Source organism: Lepus europaeus, chromosome 11, assembly GCF_033115175.1.
Source record: "Lepus europaeus isolate LE1 chromosome 11, mLepTim1.pri, whole genome shotgun sequence".
Lineage (NCBI taxonomy): Eukaryota > Metazoa > Chordata > Mammalia > Lagomorpha > Leporidae > Lepus > Lepus europaeus.
The window spans coordinates 14521502-14543394 of record NC_084837.1 but is presented as its reverse complement, the minus strand read 5'-3'; the positions used below and the strand labels follow the sequence as shown (position 1 = coordinate 14543394).

The window sequence follows — 21893 nt, the reverse complement described above, 5'->3', positions numbered from 1 at the left end:
AAGGAGTGTAGAAGCTGATCTTTTGCTAAGTAGCTTTGTAAGTTTTTATTTTTTTATTTGAAACAAATCTTCCATCCTCTGGTTTACTCCCCAGATGTCTGCAATGACTTAAGCCAGTGTCAACATGAGTCCCCTTCATGTGTGGCAAGGAACCAACTGCCTGAGAAATCACCTCATTCCTCCTGGGGTGGGCATTAGCGAGAAGCTGGATCGGGAGTGCAGCTGGAACACAAACCCAGGCCCTCCAATATGTGATGCGGGCATCCCACGCAGCGTCTTAACAGCTAGGTGAAATGCAAGCCCCCTAAGGAGCTTTTGATGTTGAGGGGGGGGAATGCCTAGTTTAGTGCCAGGCAACAGCAGACTCACTACTCCGGGCCTTTTTATGCAAAGCGATGAGACACTATAGTGAGGGACGGCGTCACAGCCTGTGACACCTCGGCATAAATCAGCTGTGGGCCCCTGTGATCTTTTTCTAAAAGAACAGTGTTGTGGAGGAGAGCATCGTGGAACAGCAGGTTAAGTCCACACTTGGAGCATCCATATACCCTACTGGAATGCCCGGAATCGAGTCCCACCCCTGTTTCCAGTCTAGCTCCCTGCTAATGCACACCCTGGAAGGAAGCAGATGATGACTCAAGTTCCTGAGTTCCTGCCACTCACATGGGAGGCCCAGATTGGGTTCCTGGCTCCTGGCTTCAGCCTGACCCCGCCCCAGCTTAGATGCTGATGTGGGCATTGTGGGCTTTTGGGGAGTAGTCTAGTAGGTAGAGTTTCTCTCTCTCTCTCTCTCTCTCTCTCTCTCTCTCAAATAAATAAAAATAAACTTTTTAAAGAATGGTATTGTATAACCTTTCGAATTAAGAGAAATAGAAGAGATCGGGGTCAGTGCTGTGGTGTAGCAGGTAAAGCGGCCGCCTGCAGTGCCGGCATACCATATAGGTGCTGATTCAAGTTCCAGCTGCTCTACTTCCAACCCAGCTCCCTGCTAATATGCCTGGGAAAGCAGTAGAAGATGGCTCAAGTCCTTGGACCCCTGCACCCTTATGGGAGACCTGGAAGAAGCTCCTGGCTCCTGGCTTCGGATCAGCCCAGCTCTGGCCATTGTGACCATTTGGGGAGTGAACCAGTGGATGGAAGGCCTCTGTTTCTGCCTCTGTCTCTGCCTCTCTGTAACTCTGCCTTTCAAATAAATAAATAAATATTAGCAAGAGGGAGGTGGTGGTGGGAGAGAGAGACAGAGAGAGAGAGACAGAGACAGAGACAGAGGGAGAGAAGTAGAAGAGGTCAAAGGATGGGTCTCAATGGAGAACATACTGACTCTGGTTGCAATTTTCAGTGCATGCTCCAAATCAGGAAAATGAGAAGTTGTGTGCCGATTGCCTCTGGGAAGTGTAGGCCATCATCTCACCATGTGCCTGGAGCATCCTGTGGGAGGTGGGGTGGGGCCTCACCTGTCTTCTGACTCTGTCTCTTGCAGGTGAGGGTGCGGTTTGAGCTGAAGTCCCCCGTGAAGACGATAGAAGACTTCCTGCGGAGATTCACTCCCAGCCGCCTGACCTCAGGCTGCAGCAGCATTGGGAGCCTGGCCACCAACAAGTCCAACCACAAATCAAACCCCAACTTCCTGCCCAACCTGCCCAACGACAGCACGCTCCTCGGGCTGGAGGAGAAGCTGGACCAGACCGAACCAACCATTGCCAGCAATGGCTTCAGCACACAGTCGGACTGCTGGGCCCCAGAGCAAGCCCAGGAGCAGAAACAGGTGTCGGAGGTGCAGCAGGAGCGGGAGCTGCGGTATGAGGCGGAGAGCCCGGATGAGGCGGCCCTGGTGTATGCGGCCAGGGCCTACAACTGCGCACTTGTGGACCGGCTGCACGACCAGGTGTCTGTGGAGCTGCCCCATCTGGGCAGGCTCACCTTTGAGCTCCTGCACACACTGGGCTTCGACTCCATCCGCAAGAGGATGTCGGTGGTGATCCGGCACCCGCTCACTGACGAGATCAATGTCTACACCAAGGGGGCCGATTCAGTGGTCATGGATCTCCTGCTGCCCTGCTCCTCAGGTACCCCCTCCCCTCCACGTGACCACACCCCAGCTCTGGGGAAGAATTTTTGACTCTGCCTGCCTGGTCCCTTCTCAGGGAGAGAGTGATTTTCATTTTGCTCATTTGAAGGGTTTGCACTAGAATGCATTCAGGGGCTGCCAGTGACCAGAACCCCCTCAGAACAGCAGGGCTAGGCATTGCTTGAGCTCTGTCAGATTTTAAATCTGAAAGGTGAAGGTTGAGAACTTTATGCTAAAAATTCTGGAAGGTTCCTTCCTGCCTGGGGCGCAGTTTTCAGACCATTTGTGGAGCTGCTCTGGGCCATAGTGGAGGCCCAGGAAGTAGGAGCCGCTGGCCTGCCTCCATCATCCTTGCCCCGGCTCTGGGCCACGCTGCTCTCTGTGTTCCATAGTAGAGTGTTCCACATAACTTTGGGGCTGAAAAAGAGGAGTTCAAAACCTGGTGTGGGAGGTGGGATTTCAGCTAGCAAGAGAGCTTGCAGATCATTTCAGCTAGAAATATTGTTGGACTTAAGGAAGGAAGGGTCAGGGGCCAAACTTGTAAAGCAAACCTGGTCTCCCCTCCCTCCGTACCAGGAGTGTGTCTCACCTCTTTGCAACAGGAGCAAGGTGGAGGCGAGGATGCTCCAGGCAGCTGGGCAGGGATCACAGCCTTCCTATTTGCTGTATCATAGAAGCAGTCGGGTGGCACTGGCTGTGAAATGCCATGAACTCGGAAGCCCTTCCGGAGCTCTGGGACAGAGCTAGGGAACACTTCACCCCAGTGCACTGCAGGACCTTTGCCAAAAGGAAATTCACACCCGCCTCACGAGCTCTGACCTCCAAAAGCAGCTGAGCTATGTTTGCAAATGTGTCTCTGAAAACAGTTTGAATGACCTCTCCTGGTGACAGCCACCTAGGGAGCAGGACTGTGCCCTTCCACTCCTACAGTGATCTCCCACGGTAGTTCTGCCCTAGAGTCAGCCCAGAGTCCAATCCATGGGCTGATTTTGCATTCCAAGAAGCTTCTTCATTCTGACATTTAATTCTTATTTACACACACACACACACACACGCAACCATAGGGCAATTATAAGAGGAGATTTCGTTCTACTGCAAAAAATGACCTCTGTGCTGTTCCACAGCCTTGCATTAAAGACAGAGTAATGCGTCTGTGTGTTTCAGATTTTTAACACACACAGGGTCATGTCTAAGACCCAGTGCACCAGTCCTCACATGCCAGGAGGCGGGAGGAGAGCCCATCCAGTCCCAGAGGGAGAGAGCAGGAGCAGGAATCCACAGCGGTTGCCACACTTGTACGTTGCTGGCTGTATATTTTTTTCATGAATATAAAATCTCAAATTTATAGACAAAACACAAATAAAGCTGTCACTAACTCTCACTAGTACCATCATTTAATAAATGAAGGACATTCTGACATTCTTCCCCTCCCCCCAAAATAATGATTATCCCAGAAAAGCGAGTGTCTTGCATTTGAATAAACTGAGCATCGTGGTGGCTTACTGCCCTCTTCCTGCTTTTCCCATTATATGCCAGAGTGGAAAGGGCATAGTCAGAGTTGATGTGGGTGAACAGGGCCAGTGTAGCCACCCGTGGCTCCTAAGGGTGCTAAGGCTTCTCTTGGGCAGGAAGACACCTGACGCCTCTTTCTAGACAGTCGACACCTCCCCCTTCTCTGCCTCAGAATCAACCTCAAAGCCAGGGTGGGGAGCCTTGCACGCCCTCCACCTGGCCCTGCAGTCCCATCGTGGCCCTGCTGTGCACCCACATCCTCTGCTCCTGTGCATCTCCCATTGCCAGGGTCATGTAGGAAATGCAGATAAGAAAGAGCAGAGCCTCACATCCCTTGCATCCCAGAAGGGCCAGGCAAAAACATCACTATAATTCTCACATTGTCAACACCATGACCTTGAAATTTAAAAACTAGCAGCTAGCACTGATCTCCACCTTTCCCTGGGAAATTTCTCGGGGAATTCTCAGGCAGTGTACAAATTGGGGTTTAGTTAGGGAAGAGTAACACATAAACACTAGTCAGGTTGATGCCCAGGAAGCTCAGAGACCTTACTGGTTTCCGATACAAAGGCTGTTAGGAAGGCCCTGGGCTTGGCTTGGAGTTTCCCACCTGGTCACCCTGACCTTACACACAAATTGTTGTACTTTGTCCTTGGAGGAGCCCGGATGAGTGTGGATAAGAGTGGACTTCTTACAAATGGTTAACTGTGTCTGGGAATCAGAGCATTTGGCCAGAATGCCCTACCTGTGTGCAAGTGACAAGCTGAGGAAGGCACACAAATGTCAGGCCTGGGATTTAGTTTCCACGTTGTTCTTCAAAGAATTGACAGCACTTTTACTCTAAGAGGTAGGAGTTGGCTAAGCTGACAGTGGACGTAGCTGTGTTGGAAGGAGTAGTCTGTTGTATTAGAAGACATGGCTGTGTCTTACCTGCCCTGACAGGGAGTGGTAGAAAGCACAGACTCCACGCTGTCCCAGTGGTCACAGCCTTCTGTTCAAATCCCAGGTGTGCAGTTACTGGCTGGAGTGACCCTGGACAAGTCACTCACTCTTTCTGTGCCACCATTTCCTCTCTGTACAGAAGAAATCTCATTGTCAGCCCCACAGGAATCCCCATCTAAGGCCCTGGCATATTGCCTGGTTTAACGTAAACACGCAACATAAGCTGGGTCTCTTTCCCATCTCACTCCTTCCCACTCTCGATTCACATGTTCCTGGTTGTTGGAGCTGCCTCTCTGTGTCTTTAAGGCATAAACCCTCAGCCCACTCTGCCTTTCTCCCAGGGCCAGCAGCCTACCGCTTGGCATGGGCCTCCCAGATTGCTACTATTCAAGGAATGAGTAAAAATGTTCTTTGAGTGAATAAATAGGTACACGAAAGAGCCACAGGTTCACCTTATTTTAGTTTATCATTCTAGCAAGACCAGACTCCTTATTGGTAAAGTTTCATTTGTAAAGCATAGAAGAAATAGAAATACCACTTAGAGCAATTTGCAAACACATGTCAAAATCATGAAGACCCATCTTTGTCTTGCCTGTGGGTTCTGAGTGTCACTAGCAGTGTCCTAGTTGGAACTCCAGGTGCATCTTGTGTCAGCCCTGCTGTGTCCTGAGGTGGTGGACATGGACATGAGTCATATTTACAGACTAGGGAAGAAGCTGCTGCTGTCTGGCAGTGTGCCACCTACCTGTCCAGGTCCCAGATGAGGCCTCATTGCCCTTCTGCACACGGCCCTCAGCCACCACGCTCAGCCAGCAGCAGAGGTGCTGGGCAGCACTGGTGTCACCTCTGCATGGGGTGTGGCTTCACTACCTAAGGCACTGAGCTCCAGACAAAAATTCCTCCTATTATAGGTAAAAAACATACAAAAGACCTGTTTGTTGCTAATATCAGAAAGGGGGGGGAGTTGCTGATATTGCCTGGATGTCACCTGAAATAATGCAGAGTTAATATTATCATGACTTTAGCCTAAAATTGGCAACCACAGCCCTGCCCCAGCAGGCGCAGGTGAGCAGGTTCACCAAGGCCTCGGCTCCCTTGGTTCCTCTGTGATGGTCTTTACGGAGCCTGAGTTCTTCCCGCCATCCTGACCCCTCCCCCAACCGTGGACTGAGCCCTGCATTCACAAAGAGCCAGTCCTACCCATCCCGGCATGGGTTTGTCCCAGTAGCTGTGCATTCCATGGTGCAGCAGGGACCTATAAAGGAGAAGTTGCCTGAGAGTGAGAACCAATTTCCTGTTGGAAGTGCCACAGGGGTGTGTCCCTTTGTCTGGAGGAGGGAACGGAGCCATGAGCCACTCACACAGGCAGGGCCAGGTACTCTCTGTTTCTAGACCCTGTGCAGATGGCCCCACACAGACACAGCCCAGCGAGCACCTGAGAAGTGGGTACCTGTGTGATGGCTTCCTTGTCCCTAGCACCTACAGTCCTGAACAGTCTACTCAGTTACTTCTAATGAATGTGGCTGATCTCAGACTTGCACTCCTACTCCTCCCAGCTGGCCCTCCATTCCCTCCCCTCTCCCTGGAACAACTAAAGTATCTTTCTTATGACTTTTAATTTCAGAGTCCCCTCCCACCCAGCTAGGCACCTCTGTGCATCTTTGCTCAAAGAACAATCAGAATCAGAGAACAAGTGACTCAGTGACGCGCAGCCTCTAAGAGCGTCGGCAGGAGAGCAGGGCTCAGTGAGAGTCGGAATTAGGATGAGGCTGAGCATCATGATTTCAGGACATGTGAATATCTAAAGCAAACTCTTCTGTTTTCATTGATATCCCCTTACGGGGCATTGTTTTGCAGACATTTTGTTTCTAATTGTCTTCCCGTGACATTTTCATCCCAGAGATGTTCTGTGTTTCTGTTAGGGCACTGGATGTCTGTCTGTGCTTTAAACGTCAAATAGTGAGGCTTCCCACCTGAGAACCAGCTTTCACACGCATAGAGAATGCACAGTCCAGGAGATTAAAGAGTGTTCCTTCCCCAGGACAGGGGCTTCAGGCCTGGTGGGTACAGTTGCCAGATTAGCAAACCGATTAATGACTGGTTACATTTGCATTTCAGATAAACAACAAATCATTTTTTAGCAAAAATGTGTCTTACGCTGTATATAAGTACCTTTTATTTTATCTGGCAACACTACGTGTGAGGGCTGTTTTGGGGAGCAAACTGCATTTTCTATGAAAGATCATTCTCATAGATGGGAAACGGAACACCTGTGTTTAGTGGGCCGGACAAAGAGACGCCAGAACTCTTTGACGTTTTCATCACTTGTCGTTTCAAAGGAGATTAGAGACAGCCAAAACAGGCATTTTCATGAAACTCTTCTTAAACGTCACGGCTGGTTTTTATTTTGAATTCTATATGAAAACACTTGCACTATTTGCAAGCCATGAGAGGGACACAGGGTTAATCCAGGAACTGCTGGGGGCCCTGGGCTTTGCGCTGTTGTACCTTCTCATCCGGGTTTCTGCTTGTGCCCCAACCTAGATGACGCCAGAGGAAGGCATCAAAAGAAGATCCGAAGCAAAACGCAGAATTACCTCAACCTGTATGCAGTGGAAGGCCTGCGCACCTTGTGCATTGCCAAGCGGGTGAGTGGCACCACCCCCACAAGGGCCCTCTGGCAGCCCTGGGTCCCAGCCCTGCTGCACCAGCAGGGTGCAGCACTGGACCCAGCACTCAACAGATTCTGTCTCATGCAGGTTCTCAGCAAAGAAGAGTATGCCTGTTGGTTACAGAGCCACTTAGAAGCAGAATCTTCTGTGGACAACCGTGAGGAACTCCTCTTCCAGTCTGCCTTGCGCCTGGAGACAAATCTGCACCTGCTAGGTATGACACTTGTGGTCTGCCTGTCGTACAGCTCAGTGACAAGTTTGCAGAAATGGTCCCGGTGAGGGAGGTGACGTGGCTGTAGTCAGTGGCTGGATGGGACCCACTGAACTGGGACCCTCCCAGGCTGGTGAGGCCTTGATGGAACATTCTCCCTGTGGCCTGCATTGCTCCACTCCTCAACTTGCCTTGCCTTAAACTTAGCTTTTCCACAAAAGATGGAGATAAAGAGCAAGCCATGTGACAATTAGTGGTGGGAAAGACTTCTCCCCCCTGGGAAACAAAGGGAAATGGTTGACGTGCAGAGATGGCTGCATTTTTAATCTCATGAATATTTCACAGGTGCAATTGAAATGAAAAGAAAAAGAAAGCTGATTCAGTTTTAGCAAAATGTGTTCATACATCCTATTCTGTTCATATTTATATTGAATAAATGCTGATTCAAATAAGAAAATATGGCACTAATGCTTTTATATTTATTTTAATATTTCATTGAATATTTTAAATATTGAATGATTCCATATTCATTGCAATAGTTATTAAATTAGCTGAGCCTCTGGGTGTGTGCCCTGTGTGTTGTCATGAGGAGTTAGTTAGGACAGTGCTGTCTGTGCATCCCCTTCACCCTGGGGTGGCTTGGTCAGACAATGTTTGTGCTGCACAAAATGCCCGGGAGTTCTTCTTTCTTCATTTGACACAGAAAGGCTGTCATCCACTTGGCCTTAGGCAGAGGAGTTGAGAAACCTTATCTGTATATAAACATTTCTAATCTAATTTAAAGTTAGTTAATGGTAACTAATATTATTTACTAGCACACTGTACAGTAGATATAATGAATATGCACTTATTTCATATACAAGGCATCAAAAAATTATGGAGAACTTGCATTATAAAAGAACTATGTATGAAATTCAAAACTATTTTGCACCAAGATACTCTTTTAATTTCATTTTACCATGAACTTTTTGAAGTATGCTTATCTAATATTCTCTTTTGCCCCCACTATTTAATTTTTTTAAATTTATTTATTTGCAAGGCAGAAATACAGAGAGAGAGGGTTCTTTCATCCTGTGGTTCACTCCCCAAATGGCCACGATGGCCAGGGCTGAAAGCCGGGAGCTTCTTCCTGGTCTCCCACATGGGTGGGAGACTTGGGCCATCTTCTACTGCTTTCCCAGGTGCGTTAGCAGGGAGCTGGACTGGAAGTGGAGCAGCCAGGTCTTAAACTGTCACCCATATGGGATGCTGGCGTTGCAGGCTTCAGTTTTACCCGCTACGCCACAACACTCTCCCTGCTCCTACATTTTGTTTTGTTTTGTTTTGTTTTGTTTTTTTGACAGGCAGAGTTAGACAGTGAGAGACAGAGAGAAAGGTCTTCCTTCAGTTGGTTCACCACCCAAATGGCTGCTATGGCTGGCATACCGCGCCGATCCGAAGTCAGGAGCCAGGTGCTTCCTCCTGGTCTCCCATGCGGGTGCAGAGCCCAAGCACTTGGGCCATCCTCCACTGCCCTCCCGGGCCACAGCAGAGAGCTGGACTGGAACAGGAGCAACTGGGACAGAATCCGGCGCCCCAATTGGGACTAGAACCCAGGGTGCTGGTGCCACAGGCGGAGGATTAGCCTAGTGAGCCGCGGTGCCGGCCCTGCCCCCACTATTTTATAGCAGGCCATGCATTACTCATAAAATACTGGAATCCAGAGGCCCAGCAGCATAAAGAGCAGTATCCTTAGATGTAAATTAAACGAAACACCTCAAAAATGGCTGTGTCTGTTTTAGGCTAGCAGGTTTTAATTCACTGAAGCCATCGAGCATGGACTTGTCAGAGAGTCACTGTGTGCAGACCTAGGGAAGAGAAAGGGAGACCCGCTGGTTCTCCTGGACCCGCCTGCCTGCCTGGCCTCTCTGCCCAACCTGTCTTTGAACCTTGACTGATGAAGGCTGTCTCTTCTGTGGCAGGAGGCATCTTAGCTACTGAACATACTGAACAGCTCTAACTTCTCAAACAGAGCGAAATCTTTCCCCTGCATCCTTTTCCCAGTGGGCGCTGGTCCCACTTTGTGGAGCAATGCAGGCAAAATGTCTTCCCTTTTCCAACTGATGAGACCTCAGCTGTTGGACAATGGCCACGAGTCACTGAGCTGTGCCTTCTGCACTGCCCCTTCTCAAAGAGTCTAGGAGCCCCGGCCCCTTGTGCAGTCTTGACTCTATCATTTGCTGATCATGAAAGCTTGGACAAGTGGTTCAGTCTTTTCCACATCCCAGTTTCCTTATCTGCTACTATGGGATAATAAATCAATGGACGCAGGTCCTGGGAGGGGGTCAGGGGCATATGGTGCTGGCACCAGCTCTAACACTCGGGTGATGGTGTGGTAGAGAGTCTCAGGTTATTGCATCGACATGTGTGACAGCCTGGCTGCGCCTCTTCTCTGTAGACCCTGGTGGCCTGGCATCCATTACCTCTCTTGGCCTGGATGCTGTGTGTCTATGAACATAGCCTAAGTTTTTGAACAACTGGTAGTACATTCCAGGCTGAACTTGAACTTGGGATTAATTCACCTTCCCAGATCTATTTCACAGAAATGTCTTCCTAGCTTAGATTCTATGATTTTTTTTTTAACTTGGGCAACTATATAAAACATCTCAAAGGAGAGTTGTGTACTTATCCCTTGTTCCAGTTCTTTCTTTTATTGTCAGTCAGTGGCTTAGCTATTGACATGTTTCAGAATCCTGGTTTAGCTGGGTTCAGATGCCCTCCTGGGACAGAGGGCTTTGCTCCAGGACAATGGCTCTGCACCACTGAAGGAACTACTGGATTGTCCACAGTGGGCACCAACAGTATACTGGAACCTGCTCATGCCCACTGGCAAGAGCCCATTAACAAATTTTCAAGAAATTTGCTATTCTGCATAAATTTTCAGAATTTCATACGACCTTTAGATGGTAGATTGAAACCAGCCAATGTGGGAGTATTTACACCCCAGAAATGGGCAAACCCAACACATCAGCCTACCTCCCACACCCGGCTGTTAACTCTTTACCACCTCCTACTGCCTGACCTATTGATGTTCCACATCATGGGCCCTGCGTTCCAACTCTCAGCTTCGTTATTGAGAAGAGCAAAGTGAGCCGTTTATATTTCTCATATCCCAGAGCCAAAAACCCCTTTCAAATTTTTTTCTTTTAGGTGCTTAAGTTAAATAGCATCCAAGAACCACAAATAAATATGTTCAGCAGAAAGGATCACCATTCACTTGGTGTTCTGGAAACTTTTCTTTCCATCATGCTGTGGCCAAGAACCTACATTCAAAGGACAACGTGCTGCTCATTTCCCTCGGTGTTCTTTGTGGGCTTTTCTGAATGTCACGGAAAACTCCTCCGTTGGTGGCAACACTGGTACACACTGATGCATAGCAGCACTAGCTTGGCTGAATATGCTCCCAGCTCCCCATGTTCTAACACGTAGAAACGCCAGGCTCTCCCGAGGCTCAAGTTGTAAAGGAGGTGGCTCAAAGTCACATAAATTATACCACAAACAAGTTATCTTGGAAGGTGCAAGAAAGACACTGTGCTCAGATCTTTTTAAAATGACTGCTCCCTCAGATTGACTCTTTCCCTCAGATCATACCTAGGTGAGCTTACTGTCTGTAAGTCTATTTCTGAGTTTAATTTATGCCTGTGCATTGTAGAGGGTCAGTGAGGTGACCAGGAAGTGCCTTAATACTTCAGCCAATTAGCTTTGGAACTAAAGAAGTTGTATCTTCAAGGTGTTAAGTTTTCCCTAACAAGACACAGAGTGCTTCCAGATTGAGGGTTACCTGGGAGGCCTTTGATACCTTTCTCTTGGTAGACATTTAACTGAGGGACCCTGGCTGAGTAGCCAGAATACCATGGTGGGAGATAACCGGCTGTTCATTCAAGAAATTGCCATGTAATGGAGGAGGTGTAGTAAGTGGCTGAGTTACATGCCAAGCACCATAGTGGAAGCATTATCCTGGCACACTGTCAGTAATCCATCAAGGTCAGTCATTACTATGATGAGCCCATAATCATTATTATTATCATAAAGTAGTTATCAGGTACTGTGACCACACAGAGGCAGGCAAACTCATCCCTCCCCCTTTGCCCAGTCATCAAGGAACAAATCACAGAAGGAGTGACACTTAGGATGAGCCAGAGACCCATCTCTTCTGTAGCCAGAGGCAGGAGGAGGGGAGAGAGCCAAGACAAACATCCTCCTAGCGCCTGGTGCTCAGTGTGTACTCACAAGGAGCATAGAGCGTAATCTGGCTTCCTTTCTAAGCCAGTCTTAGGCTACACCCTTCTTGGGTCCTGTGGTCTTTGGCTTCAGAGCACAGTACAGCTTAGTTACAATGCTCCCTCTCCTTTCTGGACCCTTTCCACGTATCCCTCTGATACATTCCCAGGTGGGAGCCAGGCCCAGATCTAACTGCACTGGCTGTGTGAGCTGGGAAAGACCAGCTCCTTGAGTCTGAAGGGGCTTCTGGGAACTGGTGATGTTCTGCTTCCTGAGTCGGTGCTGGTTACACCAGTGTATGACTTGTGATATGCCGAGCCCAAGGTATAGGGAGGAAATATACTCTTTATGTATGTGTATTACCCCTTGATTCAGTCTCCTCCCTCCAGATGCCTACCATCTCATCCATACCAGGAGCAGAAGGGGAAATGGTGCTTAGTCTATCTGCACTCCTATAACAAAGCACTTCTCATAGTTCTGGAGGCTGGAAATCCAAATTCAAGTCCAAGACCCAGGGTCTGGGGAGGACTCTCTTATTTTGTAGGTGGCCATCTTGTGCTGTGGCAGAGAGAGAGAGAGAGAGAGAGAGAGAGAGAGATCATCTCTGTGGCTCCTCTTTTTATAAGGATGCTAATCTCATCATGAGGGCCCTACTCTCATCAATTCCTCTGAACCTAATCACTTCCCAAATTCTCCACCTCCTGTTACTATCACACAAGGGGTTAGGCCTTTAGCCTAGGAAGCAGGATTGGCAAGGAACCCTCCCCACCACACACACTCAAGGTTCTAGTCCAGGGAGTTTTGGGTCACAACTCCCTTTAGAGCAGGGAGACAGGAACCAATGAGCAAGCTGTAAAGAGGTGAAAAACCAGAGAGAGCCCCACGCATGTGTCGGCACTGAATACAGATTCATTATTCCTTAGCCAAAACTCTTGGGATCCAGAAGTGTTTTGGATTTCAGATTCTGGGAGATTTTGCAATAATGGTGTATACATGGTAAGACAGCCTGAGAATGAGATCTAGTCTCAACAAGAAATTCAGTTATATTTCATAGACCCCTTATACACATAGCCTGAAAGTAATTTCACGTGATATTTTTAGTGCTCCTTTGTTTTGCCTGTGATCTTTCACTTGAGGTCAGGTATAGAATTTTCCACTTGTAGCATAACATTGCTTCCCAAATGTTTCTGATGCTTGAGGTTCCAATTAGGAATGCTCAACCGGTAACATACTGAGACCAGCAAGAGAAACCCCACCTCTGGAATTGCTTATATTTGTGGGAAAAGTGTCTTCCGGATAACATTACTTTCCAGAAATAATCGGTCTGCCTGTGCTGTCACTGGGTGATAATGAATGGCAAACCATGCTGAGAGTGAACATTGTAACACTGAACATTCACTCACCAGAAACTTTATAGGAGATGAGTAATTTTTAGGACTTTTTTTAATTCCTCAAATTATGGTCATTCCCAACGCCTACTCACAAGTTTGTTTTCAAGTTATCTTAAAGTTACAAGTGAGCTAGGTGTGAGTCAGAAAGAATTCAAGACACTTCACTGTAAGAATACATAATGATGCTCAGTGACTCGCAGCTGTTCCTACATATTCTCAATGAGTCACATCGAGAGAGGAGTGATCAAAAGTGTCCACAACTGTCCAGAAACAGTGAGTCATCAACGCATGCTTCCAAAAGGGACTTCCTCTGGTAGAGTAGTGACAGGCCTGGCAGCTAGCTCCCAACAGGTCCCACTCACCAAGGACTGAAGAATTGAGTGTGTGGCAATTGCTCCCCAGTAGGATTTGGGGCCCCCTAGAGGGGCTCACTCACACTGCTGTGCATTTGACCAGGTGCCACTGGGATTGAAGACCGCCTGCAGGAAGGAGTCCCCGAAACCATCACTAAATTGCGTCAAGCAGGCCTGCAGATTTGGGTTCTCTCTGGTGACAAGCAAGAAACAGCCATTAACGTTGCATATGCCTGCAAACTGCTGGATCATGGCGAGGAGATCATCACCCTGAATGCCGAGTCCCAGGTAGGCAGGTTTGGGAGCAGTGCTCCCCAGGAGGTAACCTCTCGTGCAGCAGAACCCCCAAGACAGGCTCTTCAGTTCCTGTGAGGAGAAACCTTGTCCTCGCCACTGTATCCCTGTTTGCACCTGTGCTGTGTTTCTGGAGCTTAAGATGTGCTTGTCATTGCCTTAGAAGGTGAGGAGCTTCTCACTACCAAAGGAATGCACATCTGGGCTTTATTAATGTGAAGTTCGGTCTGCCTTTTTCCTGAAATACTGTGCATGTCGATAGTATCAGGATTTTTTTCCATAAGGTCACACGTGCCCAGCACGTGGAGCCAGGGCAGTAGTCCATTTAGCACTGACCTCTGCAGGACTTTTGTTGCTTCACGGATGCCCCAGCAGGGGTTAGGGTTGGTTTTTATTCTCACTCATTTATTGACTTAAATCCTCAAACTGGTTGGGAACTTCTGCTTCATTTTCTGCCCTGATCTAAGCCCTGGTTTCTTGAATGAAATGTACTTGAGCTGGCCTTTGGGCTAACTGAATGAAGCAAGGAACCAGCAGACAGCTCCTCATTGGCCTTCCTGGCATAGCCAGTGCTGTCAACTGAGTAATTCACAGTAGATAAACCTGACAAACACAAATATGTAAAATCGGCTTGCAAATATCAATTATATTTCCATCCTCTGTTTCACACCCAAATGGCCACAGTGCCAGAGCTGGGCCCATCCGAAGCCAGGAGCCTCAGGTCTCCCACATGGGTGCAGGGACCCAAGGAATTGGGCCATCTTCTACTGCTTTCCCAGGCCACAGCAGAGAGATGGATCAGGAGAGGAGCAGCCAGGACCCGAACCGGCGCCTATATGGGATACCAGCACTGCTTTACATGCTATACCACAGTGCCGGCCCCACAAAATGATGTTTAAATTCAAAACCATTCAAATAAAAATCTTAGTAGGAATTTTCTAAATACAAAAGATCCTCAATTCATGTTGGTTAAACACAGCTGGATTTCCAAGATGTTTCACAAGTAACTGAGTGCCAACCCGGTGGACTTCCTGTCTGCAGAGGACTGGGAGCCATGGAGTTCCCTGGTGTTTGTCCCCAGAAGGAGTCAACCCTCCTGGGCCTCAACCTCCTGTTTCTGATTGCTATCCAGTGCAGGGTTCCCAGTAAGTTTTCCTGCTCTCTCTGGAATTGAGCTCCACATCCAGTTTTGGAAGGGCATTGCCAATTGAAAGCCTTTTTCTTTTCTTCTTCTTTTGGTGGAATTGCAGAGCCTGATTGGAATTGAAGAACACTGGTAGTTGCATTTCTTTAGAGCCTCATCATAGCAAGGTCTTTGAAAAAGCTTTGGGTCCTCCTGGTACTCCTTCAATAGAAAACAACAAGGGTTAGGTAAGGGCCTCAGAGAACAATAGACAAGTGCATGGAGGGCTCCTTCAGCCTAGCCAGCTACCAGTTACCAGTAACACAGCCAGACCTACCCAAGTGGAGTCATCCCACTATAGTCTGTGCACTTTCATTAGAAGACAGAATAGAATGTCCCAGAAATGCAGACCAGTTCGTTCTTGTCTATGTAGAAAGTCATCTTCAGTTGACCATCAGTTTCTGGGCGGGGGGAACCTTCCGAGCAGCCAGCTCCTGCAGCCTGGTGCCCTGGAAGGATGTCAGCCCAGAGGTATGGAAGAGGATGACCATTAAGTGAGCCTCACTGTCCTTGGTGTCCATTTCAGGAAGCATGTGCCGCCCTGCTGGACCAGTGCCTGCAGTATGTGCAGTCCCGGGGCATCTGCAGCACCCCTGAGAAGACAGAAGGCAACGTGAGCGTAGGGTTTGCCCCTCTCTCCTCAACCTCCGTGTCCACTGCTGCCACCCCCAGTCCGTGCCTCGTGATCGATGGGAGGAGTCTAGCCTATGCCTTGGAGAAAAACCTGGAGGACAGATTTCTCATCCTTGCCAAGCAATGTCGCTCGGTCCTCTGCTGTCGGTCAACCCCTCTGCAGAAGAGCATGGTGGTGAAGCTGGTCAGAAGCAAGCTCAAGGCCATGACTTTGGCCATAGGCAAGTAATTAAAATAGCCAAATAGAGGCAGCCCATCTGCAAAAGCTGTCTCGTTCAGCTGCTTTCTTTCAAACTGAATTTCTGAAACCCTTCTAGGCAACATGATAAAATGGGAAGTCTTCCTCACCTTTTCCCCATTTATAAAATCAGATGCAGGGAGATAAAGCAAGCAGCATGCTCCATATTTCAAGCTCACATTGGAGAGCCACAAAATATAGTAGCAGCAGGTGCAGGTACCTGTTACACAGTCAGCAATACAGAGCTAGCTTAGGAAGACAGGATAAGGCTTATCCTGTTTCTTGGGACACAGGACACTAGAGAGCTGTCCATCCCAGGCAGTCCTGGCTACCACAGAGGGCCTGTATGGTCAGCATTAGCCCAGCCCTTTGCAGGGACTTCTGGTCATCATGAGCCTCTTGGGATCCAAGGTTCTGCAATGTTGTAAGAACCCAGAGATGGCGGTGATAAGAATTCTCATAGCCTTGTCAGTTGGACTTGATGGATTAATCTGAAACAAGTACCTCATTAAGTGAACCCATCCTGAGATATGAATAGCTGTACAATTTTACATTTACTCAAGAAGAATTGCATATCTATATCTTTGGGTGGTCTGTCCTTGGAGGCACTACTGGCCTCATGAGTCCTATGGGTTTCTTTTGAAGGATTCCACAGTGATCACTTGCCTCCTTCCTTATTACTTGCCCCCTTGCAGGCAGCATCTCCATCCACTTTTGGGTCAGATGGAGTCTCTAGCAGAAGTTTAGGGACCCGACATCACCATCTCCTGATGAGGGCCGGGGAAGAGATGATCCCTATGATCCCTATGATCCCCAGCAAATCTATATCTGGTGAGAGAAAGCTCCGGAAGTGTGTCATCACCAGTCAGTCATAGTAATTACAGTATTTTCTGCAGGAGGTCTTTGACACCACTCCTTGTTGAGATGAAGACTACTGCCCCATCACCTTGAGGGCCTTCTGATGGGAGGAGGCCACTTTTAAACCCAAGTCCTTGATAGGGGTGAGGAGAGAGCCCTGACTTCAGCATGGCCATCACAGAGACAGCATCCTGCACAACCCCAGGGCTAGAGTATCCGCTAGGGAGAGTGCACAGATGGGCACATGCCGTCTGCCCTGGAGACAAGAGAAAAGTATCCATCTGTGATCCCCTGGTCCAGGATGGAGGAAGACAGGCAGCTCCACCAGGGCTGAGCACTTCCTACTCGTGTCCCTCAAGTGGCCTTCAGGATTCTCTGAGCAGGTACTGGAGGCAGGAATGAGGGGATTGCAAACTGGATCTGTACCACTCACTGCCTGCCCTCCTCCCTGGAGCTCTAGTGTCCTCACTGGGAACATGGGAACAAGGTCTGCCTTGAAGGGCTGGAGTAAGATGTTCATAGCCTGTTCAGTGCCTGGCTCAGCCCCTCAGTCCCTGGTGTATGGTATTTGTTTGAAAAGCAAAGGTCAGGTCTTGGCTAATTAAAGAGAAAAGAAGAAACAAAATAATCTCTCAAAAGAGAATGGAAAAGTAATGGTCCATGCAGACTTTTAGCCCGTTTCTTTAACCATATGACCTACTCCTGTGTTCCCAGAAGTCTGTGATGTGAGGGCATTGTTGCAGGTCGCAACTCTATTCTGAATGGGCCATTCAAAAGCTTTAGAGATTTCTATTGCCTCACAGAATATCTTTATAGTAACCATACATAGTTATGGGATTCATGTGATATTTTGATACATGACCAAATCAGGGTAATTGGTACATACATCACCCCAAACATTTATTGAATTTCAGTTTGACAGATATTGACTGATTACCCCCATTGGGCCCAACCTAATAAAGAATAGAAAAATCACAAGAAAGAAACAGTTCACAGCCACATTGTGAGTCACTCTGACTGTGTATCTGCACCTGTGTCATCTGTGCAACGTAGGATATAGATGTGCTGTGATTGGAGCTGTGCTGCGCACTTCCAGGCATGATCACTGTCACTGAAGATAATAACTTGGTATCTCTGCCTGCCTTTCTCTGAAGGTGTCAAGAGCTCTGACCTATTCCTGTGTTTCCAAATATTTTCTCTCAGCAGGTTGACCGAATAAACAGAAATACTCCTTTTTGACACCCTCAGAGGGCCCAAAGTTGAGTACAATAGTTAGTAAACTGACTAATAATCAGTGTACAAAAAGCAAGCTATAGTTGCCAGGGTAGAGTTTTACTGTCTGTTTAGGAAATGGCTCAGGTGAGCATGAGTTGACCACTTGACTGAAGTAGCTGAGTAATGTTGCATTAATGATCATGTTGGTAATAATGACTTTAGTTGTACAAGACACTGTGTTAAGAGCTTTATCAGTGTAGGAGCCAACAACTATGTACAATGAGCACTAAATAAAAAGGTGACTCAGCACTGTTTGCTTTCTGATACATCTCTTGGTGGAGCCAGTAGTCCCAAGTTTCACACTGTGGTTGATTCTGACCACTTAACCCAATTCTCCCAGGGAGATGTGCTGCCTTGTCTCCAGTTTCCCCCGGGACTGTGTCACAGGACTCAGTCCAGTGAGGTCCTCAAGAAGATCCATGAAGTTAATTTGAACTGTGCCTCTCAATGCAAGTGATTCTTCCTGCCTGTGCTGTTTCTAGGTGATGGAGCCAATGATGTCAGCATGATCCAGGTGGCAGATGTGGGTGTAGGAATCTCAGGCCAGGAAGGCATGCAGGTAAAGACCCACCAGGGCTGTCTCAAGAGACCAAGTGGCCCTCATTGACTTCTTGTCCCATCGTACTGTGAGCTACCCTGGCCTTGCTCAGGACTCTGTCTGGTGAAGCTAAAGGGTTCACTTCAATACATTCATCTTCTATTAAACCAGTAATAGAGGGTAAAGCAGAATGTCACTTATATTTATGAAGAATTGTCGAATAAAGATGACTTCCTATATATTTCTGTGGCATGTCCACAAGTATATTTTTGTGAAATGGCTCAGAGAGAGGCCAGATGAGTCACCTCCTGCTCTCTGGCTCCTGATGGTGAGTCTGTGGGACACATTCCCTTGACTGCTTCTGAACACTATAGTGATTCCTTTTGGAAAACTGGCTTTGCTGTGATGCTGTTGGAACTCATGATAAAAATGGAATGTAACCATTTTGACTCACATGAATACTAAGCTCTGCATATTTCATTTGTCACTGTGTCATTTCTTGATGGGTGATCCAGTCACTGAACAAATGAGTCAATTAAAAAGAGCTTCTTTTGCATGTAGTATCACCACAACTTCAATGCTTGATTAAGTTTGAAACACCACATTTTTTAGCTGGGTGGAGACTTCAGAGAACAATTTATCCAGTGTTATTATACCAGAAGTCAGAATGTTGACCACCATTTACACAATGATTGATTCATTCACGGATCCTTTCATCCAGTCAGTAATTATTTATTGAGCACTTGCCTCGTGTCAGGCCTGTGCAGAGCTTGTTAGTTTTTCTTTTCTTTTTTTTTTCTTCTTCTTTTTTTTTTTTTTTACTTCATTAAAAAAACAATCACTTAGAAGGTTCTCAGCTGGAAGCAAAGTACAGCTGTTCCATGGAAGATTGGATATAGGACCCCCATGGATACTAAAATCTACACCTGTTCAAGTCCCTTGTATAAAATAGCATACTATATGCATAGCAGACACACCCTCCCACATATTTAAATCATCTCTAGATTACTTAGAATACCTAATGCAATGTAAATAGTACATTAAATAGTTGCCAGACTACATTGTTTAGGGAATAAACCAAGAAAAATGTCAGTATGTGTTCAGGCCTAAATTTCTTTTTTCTGAATCTTTTTGATCCATGATTGTTTGAATCCATGAATCTGAGACCATCAGATAGAGTGCCAACAACTGTACTTCTATCTTGGCCTGTCCTTAGCACTCCCATACCCTGCTCCTACTTACATCTCACTTAATACCTGTGTTATGTTACTTGTACATTTGTTTCCTCTGTGAAATTGAAAGCGGGCATTCTTGTTTGACTCACCTTTGCCTCTTCACAGTGCGCCCTGCATGTAGGGGAAGCTCAGGAAGCATTTTGTTTAAAGAATGAATGTTTAAGTTCATTCATTCTGACTTTTTCAGCATTGCCTCTGTTTTTACTACCTTCTGATATAAAAAACTGACGAGGGTAGTGCCCTTCAATCTCATATGCAGAGTAAATTCAACAGATAAATATGTTCAGTATCAAAAAGGCTAATGCTAGGTGCATAGTGGAGAGAGGATTGAGCTGCCACCACTGATCTCCTCTTCAAGATGGAAGCACAAACTGCCAGCCCCAGGGATCTGTGATCTGTGACCAGGTGAGAGGCGATAGGAACAGCACAGCTATTAGGCACATGCTTTGAACAGGTGTAGCTTGTAGGTCGGGTGTGGCTGGATGCTTCTGTATTTATTTAAAGCTTCACTTCCTTATTGAGGAGGCATTGTGTAAAATGGTGCTAAGCCTTCATGCTTTTTCTTACTGTTGTGAATGTCCAGGTGAATCTGACCCTGTTGCTTGTATGTCGGTCCATAAGTGAAGGGACGCTGTGCTGAGCGCCACGAGAGACAGACACTAGGATGCTGTGGTAGCAGGACGTCAGCGATGGGCGCTGAGCCATGGAGGATGGGCAAGGATGACAAGGTGCTCCCCAGCTCAGCCCAGTGGGGAGGCTGCTCCAGGCAGGGAGCCTACATCTGCCAGGCAGCTCCATCTCTTGAGCCTCTGTATTTGTTGAGCAGCCCCTAGAGTAGGAGTGGGGAGCTTTTTCTGCCAAGGGCCATTTGGATTCTTATAACATCATTTACGGGCCATACAAAACTATCAACTTTAAAATTAGCCTCCTTGGACTTTCTGAATTTCTACCCACAGCTGCAGTTGCCTTGGCAGAGCTAGACCAAATGATTTCACAGACCTTATAAGGTCTGCGGGACAGACTTTCCTACCCCTGCCCTAAAGCCAAGCACTGGCTGGAAACACAGCAGCTACCACCTTGGCTCCCATGGAATATCCGGAGCAGCTGGGGACATTTGGAGAGGCAACTTGGACAGAGGGACAAGCATTGTGTTTGAGACCAGATTGGGGGTGGAAAAGAGGGACAGAAGACTAAACAGCCAGGGGCACCTTGTCAGCAGGGGATTACCTGCAATCTATCTTGAGCATTAGGATCTCTTCTTCAGAGATGATCTGGAGGGCTCCTTGTGGGCCCATTGACCTCCTTTTACAGATGCCTCTTATGGCTGAGCTTTTAGAGTGACTCCGTGGAGGACAGGGATGATGCCTTATGGCTTCTGCATCTCTAGGTCCATGCTAGGTAATAGTGGGAGCTTAACAAGTGATTTTTTAGAGAATGAATAATGGGATAACTGAATGAAGAATTAATACTCAGAAGGCTTTGAAATCCCTATACAAATATGTTCACAGGAAGAGGTATGGAGACATTTGCTTTGAAATATTGATCTTGTGGTTCAGAAAATTGATATTCTAAGGTTTTAAACTTTTTAATCACATGCAGTGGGCCTTCCATATTCCTAGTTTCTGTGTTGTGGACTCAACCAACCATGGATTGAAAACTATTTGCAAAAAATAATTGCATCCATACTGACCATAGGTAGATTTTTTGTCATTCTCTATAAACAATACAGCATAACATCTATTTACCTATCATTTACACTGTATAAAGTATTATAGTTCATCTAGAGATGATTTAATCTATATGGGAGGACATGCATAGGTTGTATGCAAATATTATGCCATTTACATAAGGGACTTGAGAAATTTTGTTATCCATAGGAGTAAGCAGAACCAGTCCCACAGAGATACTGAGGGACAACTGTGCAATAGTGCTGTCCCATTTCAAGCATAATTTACTCTTTTCTGGGTGTTATTTGAACACAGGAAAATCAGTTAAGTGTTAAGGGCACATTGATAGTTTTGAGTCGACTCATCCTCTGAAGATAGGCAGAAAGCTGTCTTTTCATACCATTTTGTTGGATGTTTTGTTCTGCATGATGAAAATTATATGGTGAATACCAGTTTATTCCAGGGACAAAGTTCCATGGCTTTGGTGTGGCCTGGTTAATTTAATTGTGTAAAGCACAAAACTCAACCAAATGAGAGGGAAGCTCCTACCCAGGCTTCCCTCC

At 47.1% G+C, this 21893-nt stretch overlaps 1 protein-coding gene across 1 annotated transcript in view; it reads left to right on the top strand.

Annotated features, from left to right (window-relative positions):
• Positions 1-21893, top strand: part of ATP10A (ATPase phospholipid transporting 10A (putative)) — a 178519-nt gene that overhangs the window by 143981 nt on the left and 12645 nt on the right. Inside the window, exons 10-15 of the mRNA XM_062206568.1 lie at positions 1481-2066; positions 7067-7170; positions 7282-7408; positions 13513-13697; positions 15413-15740; positions 18373-18449. Of these exons, the coding sequence (XP_062062552.1) occupies positions 1481-2066; positions 7067-7170; positions 7282-7408; positions 13513-13697; positions 15413-15740; positions 18373-18449 (1407 nt within the window). The remainder of the gene's footprint in view (positions 1-1480; positions 2067-7066; positions 7171-7281; positions 7409-13512; positions 13698-15412; positions 15741-18372; positions 18450-21893) is intronic.